Source organism: Terrapene carolina, unplaced genomic scaffold (genome assembly GCF_002925995.2).
Source record: "Terrapene carolina triunguis isolate 2854851 unplaced genomic scaffold, T_m_triunguis-2.0 Scaffold192, whole genome shotgun sequence".
Taxonomy (NCBI): domain Eukaryota; kingdom Metazoa; phylum Chordata; order Testudines; family Emydidae; genus Terrapene; species Terrapene triunguis.
The window spans coordinates 6263399-6281970 of NW_020664543.1; the positions used below are offsets into that span (position 1 = coordinate 6263399).

The 18572-nt window shown below is 45.8% G+C and overlaps 2 protein-coding genes across 3 annotated transcripts in view; one reads left to right on the plus strand and one right to left on the minus strand.

The window, feature by feature from the left end:
- ARSG (arylsulfatase G) overlaps positions 1-18572 on the minus strand; it is a 93328-nt gene that overhangs the window by 73904 nt on the left and 852 nt on the right. The window lies entirely within an intron of this gene.
- SLC16A6 (solute carrier family 16 member 6) lies at positions 1519-16133 on the plus strand. 2 transcript variants are annotated; one of them, XM_024198318.3, is made up of 6 exons: positions 1519-1805; positions 7132-7373; positions 8145-8288; positions 10112-10240; positions 11945-12766; positions 13455-16133. In XM_024198318.3, the coding sequence occupies exons 2-6, from the start codon at positions 7139-7141 to the stop codon at positions 13694-13696; spliced, it is 1572 nt and encodes a 523-aa protein (XP_024054086.1). In that variant the 5' UTR covers positions 1519-1805; positions 7132-7138; the 3' UTR covers positions 13697-16133. The 2 variants fall into 2 exon arrangements, with proteins under 2 accessions (XP_024054086.1, XP_024054087.1); XM_024198319.3 differs by lacking the exon at positions 1519-1805 and adding an exon at positions 2315-2443.

The window sequence follows — 18572 nt, forward strand, 5'->3', positions numbered from 1 at the left end:
CACCGTCCCGGCCCATTGCAGCAAGCGGCGCTCCGCTTCCGGCGGGGATTAAGTCTCACACCCAGCAGCCGCCACACACACGCACACACACACACACCCAAACTGGCAGAAACCTGTTCTGCCCGGACCAGCTCCAGTCAGTGGCAGCTGCACGAGCTTGAACCTGGGACGCGCTCGCGCCACCGAGCCGGAGGAGGAGGATGCTGCTGCCGGGCTCGCGCCCGCCGGGGACCCGAGCGCGAGGAGGCGCTTCCAGGGTTTCCTCTCCCCGGGGAGAGCGGAGACTCCTAGCACGGGTGGGCGCGAGCAGCAGCTGCAGCCCCCTCCTCCCCTGCTGCGACCCCTTGGCAACAGGGACCCCCTCCCCGGCGCCTACCCTTTGCAAGGGTGAAATAAGCCGCTGGGGGCTGCGGCACTTTGTTTGGTCCCAATTACAGCCCCCCCCCCAAGTCACAGCCCCCCCCCAAGCCACAGCCCCCCCCTCAGCCACAGCCCCCCCCAAGTCACAGCCCCCCCCCTCAGCCACAGCCCCCCTGAACGCAGGAACTCCTCTGGCCCAACTTCTTTCCCCGCGGCACTGCGGCGGGCGGGCGGGCTGCTTTCTCTGCAGCGTGCGCCTTTGCTCGGCGGTGCATGGGGATGAAATCCCCTCGCCTGTTGCAGCGCAGACGGGTCCTCTCCTGGCCTCAACGAGCGGTCGAGCCAGGAGCCTGGCTTGGGGCCAGCCAGGAATCCTGGCGGATTTCTGGCTGGGGTCTACGGGGAATGGGGTGGCCACGTCTCCCCGGAGCAGCCTCTGGGCTCCGGCTGGAAGGAGGCTGGAGGTTGCGTCCAGCAGGTGCCTGCACCCCAGTCGCAGGACGGTGAACTGCCCGGCTGCGCCCCGGCCGTCACTCGGCCTTGTGAGCTTGGGTGGCCTCCCGGCGGGAGAGCATCCCCTGGCTTGGGCCCAGGGGCCATCACCTCTCCCAGGTGCGGGCTAGTCATTAAAGAGGGAGGGGGGAATGCAAAGGATCCAGGGTCTCTGGGAGTGGGGGCAGAGCCCGGGGATTGTGGGGCGCGGTGCCCCCGGGGGGGTTGGGGGGAGGAAGAGGGACACCCCGGGGCGTGCACCGCAGAGGCAGGACACCTGTTGGCTGGGGGGGGGGAGCAGAGTCAAGGTTTCAGGGGAGGGTCACCCCCTTGGGGGGGGGGGATTTGGGGGAGGGGCGGGGCATGCCCCCCCCCCCCCCCCGCCCCGCCCCGCAGCTCGCACACTGGCTCTGGGCGGCAGCCTCTCCTCCCTGCCCCGCCTCCCCAGCGCGCACCCCCGCACCCCCCTCCCTGCAGCGCACGCCGGGCTGGAGCGGCTGCTGCCAGCCGGGCCCGGCGCGCACATGGCGCTGCCGCGCGCGCCGGGTCCGCCGGCAGAGACCGGCTCGAGCCGGTCTATATAAAGCTGGGAAGTGAGCGGCGGGGGGGACAGGAGCCGCCGCCCGGGCAGGAGAAGGGGACGGGCAGCCGGGAGCCGCCGGAGCAAGGCGCTGGGGGGGCAGCCCGGCCGGGGGGGGCACAGACCCTAGCCCTGCTCAGAGTGGGGCTAGCGCCTCTCTCCCCCCCCCTTCTCCAGCCACAGCCCCTCCCCTGCACAGGGGTCCCTGCCCGGCTGCCCTCCCCAGCCCCTTCCCCGCCTTGGGGGGCTCCTGCTCCAGCCAGCCCCCTGCTCCCTCACCCACCATGCTGCCGATCCGCTGCTGAGCTCGCCTGCACCCCGCTGTGGCGTGGGGGGGGCCCGCCCCCCCCCCCCCCCAGCAGCAGCAAACCCGGTAAGTGAGATTTATGCTTCAAAGTTTGTTGCCTTGTGGCCGTTCTTTTAGTCCTGTAACTAGGAGCATCCGTGAGCTGGGAACAGAAAACTCCCCTCGCGAGCGCTGCCGCAGTCCCCGGGGTAACTGGGCTTAAACCTTCAGCAAGGGATGCCGAAAATCTGCCCCCGCACTAAATTGTCCCTACATCCCTTTTAGGAACCAGGGGCGCTTTTTTATTTTTGAATTAATTCATTTATTTATTTTTGCCCCCAGATCCTTCCTGATCTATAGATTTTATTTTTTTAAAGGAACTTGGTTGTATATTTCAAAACTGCTTTTCTTTTAGTTTCAGAGTAGCCGCCCTGTTAGTCTGTACCCGCAAAAAGAACAGGAGGACTTGCGGCACCTTAGAGACTTAACAAAGTAGTAGCCCACGAAAGCTTATGCTCAAATAAATAAAGGTGTTAGTCTCTAAGGTGCCACAAGTACTCCTGTTCTTTTAGTGTCTCTCACTCATTTCTTCCATTCTTTATGACATCTGTAGTGCCCCAGATTTGCACACCGGGCTGTATTCCTAGTGCCCCCACTGCTGAGGGATCAAGATTCTTTCAAACAAACTTTGGAGCGATATTTGGACGCTAATGATCTGCTTTCTGGTGAGGGCAAGTTCCAAATCAGCAAAGTAGAGCCATAAAGCTAAGCACGTGCTCAACCCAATTCTTAGTCAGCAAAGCATTGAAGTGTGTTTTAATCTCAGGGAGGTCAGTAGGACATCAGCATGGGCTTTAAATGTTGAATGGATGGGAACACATCATCCAATGCTTTGTTGAATCAGGTCTACTTTGGAGAGGGTCCCCAGTGCCTTTGGAGAGCAGATGAAGCAGCATGGAGATCCAGAGCAGGGAGGGTTCTGCATGCTTTGGGAGGACACAATGTTGGTAAAACCTGCCAGGTGGATCCGAGTGTTCTACTGAAGGGAGAAGAGCGGAATGCCAGCATTCTGATCCACCATATGGCTAGACAGCAGAAGTTTGCCCTAAGTTATTAAGGTTCATTTTCAGTTCCTGTTCCCAATCCCCATTTTATAGAAGGTTTAGGATGCTGCTGTTATTTGATATAGTGCCATCTGAGAACAGGTAACTTCAACCAGTTTTCTCTGGCTGGATTTAAATAATGAGAACAGCAGTATGATAGGAAAAATATATACAGTAACTTTGTACAATACCTTTACAAAAAACAATAACACATCAATGTTCATTCAACACAGCATCAATGTGAAAGACACTTTCCACAAGAGACTTGCTATAGCATCTCTGAAATACACAATCCCTATAAGAGTTTCCCTAATTGTGAATTACGCTGGGCACGGACTGTCTTCTGTTCAGAAAGCTAGAAATACGTCATTTTTAATTGCCATTTCTAGCTAGCTGTAAGGAATTTGGTCTTTGTGTGTACAGTCACTGTTGTGTACTTGTTTAGTTACAGCATGAATGGATTTGACCCTTTGGCTTGGTCTACACTAGGACTTTAATTCGGATTTAGCTGCCTTAATCCGAATTAACCCTTCACCCGTCCACACTACAGAGCCAGTTAATTCGAATTAAAGGGCCCTTTAAATCGATTTCTGTACTCCACCTCGACGAACAGAGTAGAGCCTAAATCGATTTTGTTAATTCGAATTAGGGTTAGTGTGGACGCACACCACCGAATTACTGTGTTTAAGTTAATGGGGTAGTGTGGCCGCATACCACCGAATTAATGTGGTTTAAAACCGAATTAAGGTGCTTAGTGTGGCCGCGCACAATCGAATTTATACAACCTGTTTCCCAAATTCGAATTATCTAAATTCGGATTAATCCTGTAGTGTAGACATACCCTTTGTGCTTAACCAAAGAAGGCAGGTCATTTTCTTTAAGTTGCCAAGTCTTTCAGCACAAACATGCCCTACTGCAGTCTCTTCAGCCAAGTAGGAAAAGTTACCATTTGTGTAGACAACATGCCTCCTAGCCCAGGTTTACTCTTCAGTTTCCAGGAGTCCGTGTTATCCCTATGGGACTCGTTTCCAGGGGCAAAACTGTAAATTCTTAAGCATCGTCAAAAAACGAGAACTTGTACATTGGTTTAGGGACCTGTATCAAATGCCCTGCAGCAGCTTTTTCTATCCTTTCCATAAGGAATCTTGAAGTACATTTTAATATACCTAAGTGCATGTCCTGAATGAGTATTGACATGATCGAATGGAACGGCTTCTAATGAATAAGCCCACAGTCTAGCAAAGAGTATGCCATACATACAGATTTCTGTTACACTTAAAGGGTGTGTCAGTATCTCTATTTGAAATTCATCCTTGAATTCTAAACTTAGGCTGAAATTAGCATACAAGACCTAACAGATTCATTTGGGAAAAGCCCAAGGTAGCTTTCTGGATGTTTTGAAGCAACTCAGGTAGAAAATGGGGGGGAAGGAAAACATTATTGTATAAAGATTTGGGGGCTGGGAATAGCAGAGCAGGGATAAAGCAACCAGCCGGGAATAGTTCAAGATCCAAGGTTAGTGCTAGTGTTTTGGGTCCCATTGTTCTGAGCACTATACAGTAAGAGGTACCTAGTAAAAGAGAATGTACAATTTAATGCATTGTCTATACTTAAAGCCTAAATTGACATAGCTTCATCGCTCCTAACCCCGGCGGTAGATGCAGCTAGGTCAGGGGTGGGCAAACTTTTTTGGCCTGAGGGCCACATCTGGGTATGGAAATTGTATGGCAGGCCGTGAATGCTCACAAAATTGGGGGCTGGGGTGCGGGAAGGGGTGAGGGCTCCAGCTGGGGCTGCAGGCTCTGGGCTGGGGATGAGGGGTTGGGGGTGCAAGAGAGTGCTCTGGGCTGGGACCGAGGGGTTTGAGGGCAGGAGGGGGATCAGGGATGGGGCAGGGGGTCGGGGGTGCAGGCTCCGGGCGGCACTTGCCTCAAGCAACTCCCAGAAGCAGCGGCATGACCCCCATCCAGCTCCTACACGGAGGCGCAGCCAGGCAAGTTGCCCCATCCACAGATTCCACCCCTGCAGCTCCCATTGGCCACGGTTCCTGGCCAATGGGAGCTGCGGGGGCGGCGCTTGGGGTGGGGGCAGCGTGCGGAGCCCCCTGGCTGCCCCTACACGTAGGAGCCAGAGAGGGGACATGCCGCTGCTTCCAGGAACTGCGCAGAGTGGGACAAGCCCCGGACACTGCTCCCCAGCTGGAGCACCAGAGCAGGGCAAGCCCCGGACACCGCTTCCCGATGGGAACTCGAGGGACAGATTAAAACGTCTGGAAGGCCGGAGGAGGCCCCCGGGCAGTAGTTTGCCCACCCCTGAGCTAGGTTAACAGAAGAATGCTTCCATCAACCTAGGTAGAGATCCTACCATGATGGAAAACCCGCTTCCGTCACTGAAGCATGCATCTACGCTATGGGGTTACAGAGGCCTAGCTACGGTGCTGTAGCCTCCATAGCAGAGACAAGCCCTGACTAGAAAAGACAGAGAAAGGGTGGGAAGGGAAATAGGCATAGAGAGAGAAGGTGACTTGCCCAAGGTCACACAGCAGGTGGGTGACAGGGCCATCCCCTAGTGTAGACCATGACATCTCTCATACCTCTCTGCCCAGCCGTAGCCCTCCTCAGCTAGTGGGATGATTGTTCTGACATAGGGCCTTGGTTTTTAGTGGGAACCCCAGAAAGAGAAATGACCCTTTGCACTTGTGTATGTTGAAGACTTACAAAATAAAATGGAGTCTTGACCTACTCTGGTTAGCTGGCAACAGGGACTCCATGACTCATATTGGTGCTGTCACACCCACTACAAGGCCAGTTTTCAGAAAACACTATTGGAGACTAAGATTAACCCTGTGTTCTGTGGATTTTGGGGTCTTTTTCTGTCGATTTGTTTTTTGACATAGTATTTCAGTACTTTTAAAAGCTAATGGGCCACATTTATCCCTGGTGTAACTCCACTGATGTCAACAGAGTTACACCAGGATGATTTGGGCCTAGCTTAATATCCTGTATGGTATTAAAACACTCCAGAAAACCATGCAGTGTTGTTAACAATAGGACTTATTTGACATGTGTATGTCAGTCCTAGCCTGCAGATGGGATTAGTGGTGAGTGTGAAGTCACTGGATGCATGATTGGGTGTTTCACTGAGCACTAATCAGCAATCTCCGGCATGTCATCATGATTGAGCCTTGTGGTAAGGGGACACATGGTTTTCCTTTATAGTGTGTTCAGTGCCCTCCTTTACTATTGCTGTAAGTTCAGTCCATCATGCTGAAGCAATTCGGTCTTTCTGTTTTGCAGGTCACCTTTAACTTCCTCAGCATCAGACAAACTGATCCTAACAAATCCTTCTTACCAGGGAAAAAGCTTCAGAAGTAGACCCATGTTTCCTAGCCCCAAGAACCACTAGGGGCTGAACCCACCTCCAGAGAACCACTAGGGGCTGAACCCACCTCCAAATACATTGAGATGTACTGATCTCATAGAATTGGAAGGGAACCTGAAAGGTCATCAAGTCCAGCCGCCTGCCTTCACTAGCAGGACCAAGTACTGATTTTACCCCAAATAGCCCCCCTTGAGGATTGAACTCACAACCCTGGATTTAGCAAGCCAATGCTCAAACCACCAAGCTGGGAGAGGTGAAGGAAACAGAGTTTTTTTTTCCATGTCTTTATGTCTTTGATGATACAAGCCACTCCACTCTCTTTCCTTGAATCTTAGCAGCCACTGTGTGCGCTCAGGAAAGCATTTCATGGCTTTAAAAGCCACAGGAAAAAAATAACCTCTAGCTGATTTACGTAACTAACCAGCTCTGCAAAAACCATGTGGAGCTGTGTTGAAGCTTTGGGCTGAGACAGCAGAGAGGTCCTTGAGGAAGTGCAGGATGGAAGTCTCATCCTCCCTCTACTGCTTTACTTTTTGTTCAATGTCAGCAAAGTTAGAAAAACGTGATTGGTGGGGCATTGTTCTGAAGTCTGTGTCATTTCATGAGCCCTTTGGAGCTCTCCTGTGGATTTTTTCCTGAATTGTATCCCATCTGCATTTAACTCAATGACTGCTTTTAATCTCTAGTTTTGCTGATTGGGACAGCTTGTCCTGATGCTGAGTGATGAGTTTCTGGTTCTTGATTCAAAGGGCCCACTCCTATCTCATCCTAGAAAAGAGAAACGTCTACCTGAGTCCCCTGTGTTTAATCTCACAGCAGCAGAGCGAGAAAGCGACTCTCCTCCCCAATATTTTTCTGTGATGTTACGATTATTAGACTTTGTAAAAAATGAATTTAAAAAGATGTCTTATTTTTTCCCTCTATTCCAGATTAAGAATGACTGTCAAAGCTATAAAAATGTCGTGCACCACCCCAAATGTTTATACTAAAGTGCCTGATGGAGGATGGGGATGGACTGTTGCTTTTGCTTTCTTTGTTGTGGAAGCACTTACATACGGTATTATAAAATCATTTGGAGTCTTCTTTACGGATTTGATGGAAAGCTTTGATGAAACCAACAGCAGGATATCGTGGATAATTTCAATATGTGTGTTTGTACTAACTTTTACAGGTAAGTGCACAGTACATCTTCAGTTTGAACTGAAAATTATTCAGGGTCTGTGTTCATGTCACTGGTGCACCCATATAAATATTGGGACTTACACACATTCACATCACACTTGGTGTATATACTCCCCCCCTCCTCTGAGCTATCTATGGTTGACAACCTGCATATCCCACTATCACAAACCATAAAGAGCAAGGAAACGAGCAGGTAAGTCATTCAACATCCCATCCCCCACTCTACTCATCAGTTCCCTTTCTTCGTCTCTGCTACTTCCACAACTCACTTCTGCATTCTCAATCTGAACCACCAGAGTCAGGGCCTGGGATGAACTGGGCTCTGAACATGTCTCTGCTTTTGTGAGCTTGGACAAGTCATTTAACTTCTCGGCATCTCCGTTTCCGGGAGGATGGATAATGATGAGCACCAAACTTTTGTACTTTTGTAAAGTGACTTGCCATATACAGCTGGTAAGTGCTATAAAAGCACGAAAGGTGACATCGTGGCCCCATTGAAGTGGGAGTTTTGACTTCAGTGGGGCCAAGATTTCAGCTAAGTATTTATTTCAGGCTGCAAGATCTCTCGCTGGGTATAAAATGCTTGGGGAAGGGCGGATAGAGTAGCACGGGTGTGGGAGTAGACCAACATGGAGCAAAGAAGAGCGCCAGCGTGACTAGAGGGATAAAAGGAGGAGAAAATGGGGAGAAGGGATCCGAGACGACAGGAGTTTTACAAATTACTGTCATGCTTTATGCACTTTTGTCCCCCCCAATGCAGCTCCCTTGTCTACAGTCCTGAGTAACCGTTTTGGTCACGGTCTTGTGGTGATGGTCGGAGGTATACTGATCAGTATTGGAATGGTCACAGCCTCCTTTGCACGCACAGTTGTCGAGATGTATATCACAATTGGCCTAATTTCTGGTGAGTTACTTCCACATCTCTCAGATACTCCATCTACTGGTGAAGTTTCCCGCAAACACAATTTAGGATTCCCTTATTCTAAACTGGCTTAATTTTTTATTTTTTTTAATGACTCTTCGTCTTACTCCTTATGCTCCTCCCAATCCTGCTTCCTTGCTGTTCCTTTCATCATCTTTTGCCGGCTCTGTTTCTTGTTGGTTGTTTTTCAAGCTGCCACCTACACTTGGAACCATCTCCCATTTCTCATTCAACAAACCATCTCCTTTTCATATTTCTCCTTAAAACCCATTTCTTTCACAAAGACTGCCTGTGTCAACCACTTCAAAACTGATTTCTTTTCAAATTCTCCCACAGAACTCTTGCCCGGTTTTGTTTTGGGTTTTTTTTGGGGGGAGGGGGAAGAGGGTTGTCAAGGGGGCATATTGCATTTTAAGATCCCATAGGCATCAATGTCTATATTTTCCAAAGCCCGTGTGTACACTTGATATATAAAATAATTCAGTTTTTGTGTGTATAAAAGCCACTACTTAGCTTTGCAAAGAGCACACGAAATCTTCTGGAAGATTTCTGAGTATTGTTATCACACCAAAGTCGCTTGCCTTGCTGTGAGGAGTCCCATTCCAGACTCTTGTGAAATTATTTCCCTTTCCAGAGAGGAAGGAGGAGCTTGTGGTTAAGGCACTGAACTGGGACTCTGGAGAGCTGGGTTTGTTTTCTGGCCTCTGCCTCACACTTCCTCTGTGACCTAGGCCAGGTCACCTGGGGCTTGATCCTGAAAATTGTCAAATGATCCTGTAGATGTGCTGACGACAGTCAATTCCCTATGACTAGGACCCTACCAAATTCACGGTCAAAACTGGTCAATTTCATGGTCCTAGAATTTTAAAAATCATAAATTTCATGATTTCAGCTATTTAAATCTGAAATTTCACAGTGTTGTAATTGTAGGGGTCCTGACCCAAAAAGGAGTTGTGGGGGAGGGAGGGGTCACAAGGTTCTTGTAGGGGGAGGTTGTGGTACTGCTACCCTTACTTCTGTGCTGCTGCTGATGGCATCGCTACCTTCAGAGCTGGGCAGCTGGAGAGCGGCGGCTGCTGGCTGGGAGCCCAGCTCTGAAGGCAGAGCCGCCGCCAGCAGCAGCACAGAAGTAAGGATGGCATGGTATGGTATTGCCACCCTTACTTCTGTGCTGTTGCCTGCAGAGCTGGGCCCTTGGTCAGCAGCTGCCGCTCTCCGGCCGCCCAGCTCTGAAGGCAGCGTAGAAGTAAGGGTGGCAATACTGTCCCCACCCACCCCCACAGGAGTCTCAGTTTTTGGTCAGGACCCTCAGTTTTAGAAATGCGGGTCTCCCCCATGAAATCTCTATAGTATAGGGTAAAAGCGCACACACGACCAGATTTCACAGTCCATGACACATTTTTCACAGCCATGAAGTTGGTAGGGGGGGGCATACCTATGACTTCAGTGGAAGCTGAAGGTGCACAGCACCTTGCCAGAATTGAGCCCTTGACTCTATGTAGCTCAGTTCTCCATCTGTAAATTGGGGATAATGATACTTGCCAACATGGCCAGGGTGTTTTAAAGATAAAGCGATTGTCCATGAAGTGCTCTGACGCCTGGGTGATGAGCACCACAGACAAACTAGTAACTAAATAAATGATCCTTGGAAATTCCTAGTTATTTGGGAGTAGGAAGCAGAATCTAGTGGGTTTTGGCTATGCGAGGTCATTCTGTTTTTCCCTAGGTGAATTACTTAGTTGGCAGAATTGATCCCACAATTTCACCACCTCATTGTCATGACAATTTTTGGCATTTATTCACAGGCTTGGGATACTGTCTGTCTTTCCTCCCGACTGTCACCATTTTGTCACAGTATTTTGACAAACGGCGTTCACTGGTCACTGCAGTGGCATCCACAGGAGAATGTTTTGCTGTCTTCTCTTTTGCGCCAGGTATATAAGACCAAAGTATTGTAAACACAAGTGTACGTAAGCAATACGTTGTGTGATCCTCCTACCGACCAAATGAGAGCCTGATTCTTACATAAGCTGACGCCTTAATCACAACTATATTGATTTCATTGACACTTGTAGTTTCTGGGCCAGTGCTGTCCTTATGAGGATAAAAGTCCTTTTGAAGACACTGCCTGAGTAAGGTCTTCAAAATTAGTCCCAGTGGAATTTTTGGATAAACAGCTTAAATGCCTGTCTCCTGCATAGGGTTAAGTTTAGATCCTAATTATTCTGGTCACAAGACAATGACATGTCTTATTAACTTTCACTGAAATTGGAGTTCGTGGAGATGTGCCAGGAACCCAGAGCTACAAGGAGACACAAGGTCTCTGGACAACTGTCCCTAGCCTTCTGCTGCCTTCCTCTGCCTAAGAATGCAGAAGAAAACCTATCTCCTGCATGGTGTTACGTCATAGGGGATCAATCTGCCCCTCTGTTATTATTGGCAAGAAAAAAAATCAAGGTCGGGGGAGAGGCTTGGCTTTTTAGTCTCAGTCTCTGCTGGCCGAACAGGGTAAACCACACTGATACCCCATCTGGTAGGTTCCCTGTACAGCTCTGGCAAGCTAAAAATAAGGCAGGGTAGTTACCATGGCTACTTTATAGCATGGGCTGTAACTGGAGTCACCCTCAATCTCTATCTTCACTAATCCTTCAGAGTATGTGTCATGTGAAACCCAACCCCAAGGTCTTGGGAGAGTGAATTGTATGAGGCCTTCCTAGAATTCCATAAGAAGAAGTTTTTTCCTAGTACTGTACTTTCTGGAAACCCACTCCCCATCATCTTTGCTTCCCGTCATTTAGCTATTCTGGAAAATGCCAGTAGAAGAAACCTGCCATTTCTCTAATGATCAGATCATGCAGTCTGCTGGTGTGGTCTGCCTTCAGTTAATGCAAAATACTCATTTTCAGTTAAAGAAACCCTTGTAATGGAAGACTTGTATGTAAGCACCAGCACACAGTTTGAATAGAGAAAAAACTTCCCCCTTACTAACTGGCTTCAGGATGGGGTCAGAAAGGAAAGGAAACTTTAAAACTGAGTTCACGCACACTCATTAAAAATAATACCTACTTGCTCCCTGCTGGTCAAAGTGCCTGCCAGCCAGGGGCGGCACGTCCGGCTCTTCGGCAGCAATTCAGCGGCGGGTCCCTCAGTCCCTCTCGGAGGGAAGGACCTGCCGCTGAATTGCCGCCGAAGAATGAAGTGCCGATCGCAGCTTTTTTTTTTTTTTTTTTCTTTTTGCCACTTGGGGCGGCAAAAACCCTGGAGCCGGCCCTGCTGCCAGCCCACGCCAGTTAAGAAATGTCTGAAAAGACTGTTTACCAGAGAAGAGAAGGGAAAGCCCGTAGTTACTACAGGTCAGACTCTAAATACTAGCCAATATAGACTGAGCCTAAAACTGAGAATCTGGAATTCTGATAGGGAGCCAGTGAGTGATCTCGAGTAAGCTGTACTTTCAAGAGTGGCCATTAGTTTTTAGGTGCCTAATTTGAGACACCTAGGACCCTATTGACTTTAGATGGAGCAGAGTTTGACCCAATAACTTTGATTATTTTTTTAATGTGTATGTTTGTTTGCTTTGTTTTAAATTTTGGAGGCTTCCTGTTATTTTATAATTTCTTCTCTGCTCCCCATTTCCCCAGCTATCACCTCTTTGAAGGAGCAGATTGGTTGGCGATACAGTCTCCTGATTGTTGGGGTGCTACAGTTAGGCATTGTTCTCTGTGGATCACTGCTGCGACCTATTATTATCCAAACACAGGAAGAAGTGAAAGTATTACCAACAGAAGCGCACACAGAGACTAAGTACATGCTTGAAAATGAGCAAACACGCACCTCAATCGATTCAATTGACTCAGGAGTAGAAGTATCTACCTCACCCAGCAGTGTGCCTGGAAACACCAAAGCAGAGCTGAAAAGTGAAGAACCAAAGGAAACCATACAGATGCTTGATGAAGCTAGCAGCTCCCCGAAAGAACCAAAAATCCAACTCCTGGACTTCTCTGTGATGAAAGACCACGGCTTTATTTGTTACGCACTTTTTGGTCTATTTGCTACTCTGGGATTCTTTGCTCCATCACTCTACATCATTCCTCTCAGCATCAGTCTTGGTATCGATAAGGATCGTTCTGCATACATATTGTCTGCAATGGCCGTTGCTGAAGTCTTTGGAAGAATTAGTGCCGGTTGGGTTCTCAACAAGAAGCCGATCCGCAAGATTTACATTGAACTCATATGTGTCATTCTGCTCTCCATAGCTCTGTTTGCCTTCCCTCTTGCCTATGGATTTTGGGGATTGATGATATGTAGCATATTTTTTGGGTTCATGCTTGGAACTGTAGCGGGCACACACATTCCAATGTTAGCCGAAGATGACGTGGCTGGTATTGACAGGATGGCTTCTGCAGCTGGAGTCTATGTCTTCATTCAGAGTTTGGCTGGGTTGGCTGGACCACCCCTTGCAGGTAACTTTAAACTATGTACCTTTTTGAATAGCTGCAATCCGCTACTCTTATTATTGATGCCTCTTCCTAATAACCATGTTGCAATGGGTTAGGCCTGTGGTTAGTGCTGCTCCTGTGTCTGGGTGGGAAGGCGAGAATACCTTATACCTCTTTAGAACAACCTTTCTGACTGAATTAGGAAAAATAGTGTCCAAGCAATGTCCCATCCAACCCTCTTGAGCTGGAAAGAAAGTTGCTGCAATGCAGGACTGCAGTGTCTTGGAGATGAGGCATCCTCTATAGAAGAGCCTCAAGGAAGGAAAATACAGCACTGCTACCCTGTTCCAGTTAGAATCCTAAAACTGGCATTCTTTCTAGGTTTTAATGAAATATACCCATGAAAATGACTCATTTATACAGTGCCTTCTAGCCAGATCCCCTGCAAAATAAGTCAGGCCTGTATTGGCAGATGTCAGTTAAATATGTATTAAGTTGACCCTTGATATTTTAAGGCTTAAAAAGGTACCCGTAATGGTTGGTTAGCTGATTACCAGTACCTGTATCTTCAAGTTGCAATATCTTACAAATACAGTGGCAACTATATCGAAAAGTTGGGAGGGGTGGTGGTTTTGAGGTAATGGGATGGTCAGGAAAATGAGTGTGAGATGTGATTTTTATTTTTAATGGATTTAAAATGCTTCCTCCATAGGTGTGCTAGTGGACATGACACAGAACTACAGATCAGCATTCTACTCCTGTGCTGCTGGCATGGTACTGGGTGCTGTGTTTCTGTCCTTAGTAAGGCCATGCAAGACAGTACTGTGTCAAGGTCAGAAGCAGGGCTTAGAAGAAAATGCATCGGAAGCTTTACAAGACATACCAGATGACTTTATTGAAATGGATCTTGGAAAAATAGATGATTCCGTAAGAAGCTGTGACAGCATAGCATAAAAAAGCTGGTCCTTATAAATCCAATACACTCTGTATTAAATCTGGGGAAAACAAGTCAGCTCTGCTCCATGTTCTAAAACTATACTTCAAAGGGAATGCAACATTTTAATGTGAAAAAGTTGCCATCAACAACTATTATTTTGGAAAGATTGCTTTTATTTTTTTAAACCAGCAATGGTAGGTTCCATATGAGAGATGGCCATGCATTGCTAGCTACATAAGAATACTCCTGTCCCGCATGAAGAGATGTGGTTCATATTTCTGCTTTCCTAATACATGACACCTAGAAGTTCTACTGCTCTTAAGTGGAAAACAAAGTTGTATGAAAGAAAATCAGAAGTGGCCCCTACAACTAAATCTATTAGGTCACAATCTTTGATTGCCTGGCAGGCTTCCCAAACTGTAAATCTTATTCAATCAACAGAATAAATAATGCAGAAGAAATTATTTAATAAATAAACATAATTTGAACTCTTGAGTTTTCCATCAGAAGAACATGGACTCTTGTTTCAGATCATTGTAAGAAGACATGGGGGCAGTAGGGTAGGCTAATTAGTTAAAGTAGAATTATTGGTAAATTGGTTTTTAGTTAACTTGAATTTTGTAAATGCTGGGAAGTTGGAGGTTACCACTTATTTTTATGGCCAGTTATTACTGCAGATATTTCACTATAAAGTTATTTCTCTACAAACTAGCATCCTAAGAATCGTTTCCTGTTGCTAGCAAAATGTACTGTCTTTAATTTAAACCAGTATTTATTATTTTTTAAGTTATTCTAGGATTGTTAAAGGCTATCAGATAAATAATTTGAATTGGAGAGAAGAAATATCTTGATTCAGCAGAAAACCTTTTTACCTCTTTGCATCAATTCTTTCAATGCCTATCATGTAAACTCAGTTTTGTTTTGAAAAATCACAAGTTGTTGTGAATGCTGCCTGATTTTACTATGGTGGTCTTAGACAACTATGCTCTTAAAATAATTCTGTGGTAGACTGAATGCGAGATACTATCCATCTTTTAATAGACTGTAGGTCATAGCCTCAGCTGGTGTAAACTGATATAGCTCCATTGAATAACACTAGCTGGGAATCTGGTCCTGTAGGATTAGCTCCTAAACATACCTGCAACTTTCACTTACCACAGCTGCACATAAAGGAATCTTTGTGGCACTACTGAATTAACATGAATAAAGTCAGTACAGCTAATATTAAATAGTAAAGGCACTAGGCCATTACCAGTAACCGTTTACATTATTAGAATACAATCAATGTGTTCTTCAGCTTCTGTAGGCATCAAATAACTGGTCTTCTACAATGGAAAGAAAATCATCACACTGGGCCCTACCTTGTTCCCATTGAAGTCAGTGAGTTTTTTGCCACTCACTTCAGTGACAGCAGAATTGGGTCCTTATTGTGTTTCCTGTTTTATTACCTGTAAAGAAGGGAATTCTGAAAGACAACAAACTGGCTGTTCACTCACTCTTATTTTGGTAGATTCCTTTATGCATTATTATGCCACTCGGCAACTCAGGGGGACAAGTAAAAAGTTTGTTTGGTTCTTAGTACACATACATCTTGACATGTTTCTCTGTATTTAAGTGGAAGTGGCACTGTATATTAACTGCTATGCTAACATGTCTGTATTTTATCAGCCATAGAAATGTGGGACAATCTGTATAAAACTCCTCTCTTTAGGAAGGTGTCTTTGTTTAAACTGTCTTAGATGTCCAAAAAGAAACACATTCCTGCAGCAACGTGGCTATAGCAATCCATTGTTACTGTCTGAGAACTAGTGAGACTATGCTGCAGTTTTGTCTTTTTTTTTTTTTAATATGCCTTCAGCACTTTATCATGTACAGCAGAACCTCGCTAAATTGCATGAATGACTGGAAGATCCATTGTACATGACTAGATTTTGTGAGTTAGCGGGTAAGTGAACAAACACAATACCACATCATAAAACTGTATTTATTTTTGTAAATGTTTATTTTTAATTTATGCTAATGTTTCTGGCATGCTGGTAAATGTACTGTAGAATATAATTGTAAAATTAATGAAGTCTTAGTAATATGAGACCTCACTACAGCACTTTGCTATTATAAACTTGTTTAGAAGTGGGAGAGGCTGCCAGGTTGTGTGTGTGAGAAAACTACCTGTTCTGCAGATTAACGAGGTTCTACTGTCACTTTTTTTACAAGGATTTCCAATACAGATTCAATAATAATGTCTATAAATGGCTGCACAATAAGTTTCTGTTTATGTCCATAGCATGAGCAGGCACGTGTATGTTCGCATGCATATGCGCACAAAAGACCCACAAAAGCAGGCTTTAACGCGTTCAAAACAGGATTTGCTGGTTTGTTCTGTAATGTATTTAGTGAAGTCTGGAAGTGATATAAAATACTGAGTTTTACAATAAAGTTTTTTGAAAAACAAAACACTTTTTTTGCCCCTTTAATTTCCAGATCTCCAGTGCTGTGCTTCTCATTGTCCTGTAGTAACCTCACAAAAAGTAACACACAGCCTTGTGAATAAAAGGCTTGATTATTATGTTTCCCTCTTTAGAAAGGCTTTCAGGAGTACATTGCTATCACATGCAGCTTGCTGAGATTGAAGGACCGTGTTTACCCAGTGGATTGAGCAACCGTGCATTCTTTTATATTGGTTGCGTGTAAGAAGGTGGATTAACACTGACCTGAAATGAGAACTGGTGCTCTTGTAAAATTTGTACCACTGTACTCTGGGCTATAATCAGTGCATCATTCTGACAGGTAACTGTGCTTTGATAACATATACACATTTGAGGAACATCATCGTCATATCTAAGCAGTCATGTAATTATTATACTGTCTCAGTGAATAGAGAAGAAGGTGTGTTATATTACAAAGCAACTGCATGGTACCTCAAAAGTAAAACTAAATTGCACAGGGCCATAACACTTCCTGAGGCATTAACTTTCTCTTCTGCAAAAAACTCTGGTTCTTATATTAATTTAATCCAATTCTCCCCATTCCCTCTCACAATTCCCTATTTAATTACTAGCTCAGAGCATGAAAGTGGGCAGTAAGTACTATTACTAATTATTCACTGGAGGAGAAATCAATGGCACTTTCTTAGTGTGACTTGTTTTCTTTATACTATATACATCAGTCCTGGAACAAAGGGTGATCACAAACAGCATGCAGGCAAACCTCGCTTTCAAAAATCCCAGTTTCAACACCAATGACGAGTTTTCAGGAAGCAACTCTGCCACAAGAATTAGCATGTTTACTGTCTACCTTAATCTAAACAGTTATTTGCAACAGATTCCCCAAAAAGAACGTGCATCACAAAACTATAACAGAGATTGCACATTTGCTAAGAAAAAGAACTTGTTAAATGGTAACTGCCATCTGGTGACTTCCACTATAGAATCCTAGAATATCAGGGTTGGAAGAGACCTCAGGCGGTCATCTAGTCCAACCTCCTGCTCAAAGCAGGACCAACCCCAACTAAATAACATACCTGAAAGATTTTTGCCCCAGATCCCTAAATGGCCCCCTCAAGGATTGAACTCACAACCCTAGGTTTAGCAGGCCAATGCTCAAACCACTGAGCTATCCCTCCCTGCATAACATTTTTTTTTTCTGAGTTAACTTCCCCCCCCACACACACACACCTCAATTTAAAGTAATTCCATTTGATCACATGGGGCAGATTCTCTATTGTCCTGTATGTAGTCATTTAAACCAGAGCACAGGGGGGTAAAAACACAACCATTCTTATTTGGTAACATTTTACATCCACTTTGCACTGGCCCAAATGACTAAAGGTGCAAGACAGAGACTCGGACACTGTATCTGCAAGTTAAGTTAGTTCATTTATACAATTTGTTTCTTTCAACCAGGACCATAAAATAACCTCTCTTGCAGTTGTCTGGTTCATTGGGTCCAATGTCAGCCATATATCTACAGATAAAGGACGTTACATAAGGTAACTTGCAGAAGGGGGAAAAAAAGTGTTTGTATCCTGTATGATATATAAAGGCCTGAAAGATGAGGTTTTACATTTTTTCCCCATCAAAATACTAGTAATGTCATGTCCGAACCCCACAAAAATAAAAAATTAACAATTCCCCATTAGATGTCGCTTTCTTGGTATCTGATGTCATAATGAACCTGTCATCCAACTGACCAGAGTAGACAAGACTGGAACTAAGAGACCAGAGAGGAGGAGTTGTTTCAAGCCTCATTTACACATTATAAAGAAGGACAGTTTAACAAGGTGTTCAACCTTAGTGAATAATGTGCACCCAGAGAGATGAATGAACATACTGGTAAGATGCAAAGTAATAATAAGGTAAATCCTGCAAACCATCACAAGACCTGACCCTGACGTCCTCACTCAGGAGAAGTCAATCCCACTAATCAATTAAGATTTTGCCTGGATAAAGATTGCAGCATTTGGTCCAAATCACAGAAATCCTTCCCCAGTAGGTTTCTGTTGCTGGATTTTTTTTCCTATATATCCTTTAAGACACCATGCGCTGCACTGGCAACTGGCCAGACATATAAGGGTTTGTCTACAACAGGAAATCGACTGGAGTAGTGGATATCTATTCCAGACTGTGCTTTGAATTCACACCCTACCTTATTCCAGAATAAGTCCCCTGTGTGGACAAGGCCTAAAGCCAAATCCTGCCCTCTCTATCTTGAGCCATGCTCAGGGGTATGACAATGCTGGCCTCACATAAGGGGCCTCCTCTGTCATCTTAGCAGTGCAGGGCAGGCTGGCTCATGAAGTGCCAGGGTGAATGTAGAGTGGGGCACACCTTACTGCTTCTCTGAGAAGAAGCAATATGCAGCTTTTGCTGCACATTGCAGCATAGGTACAAGGAG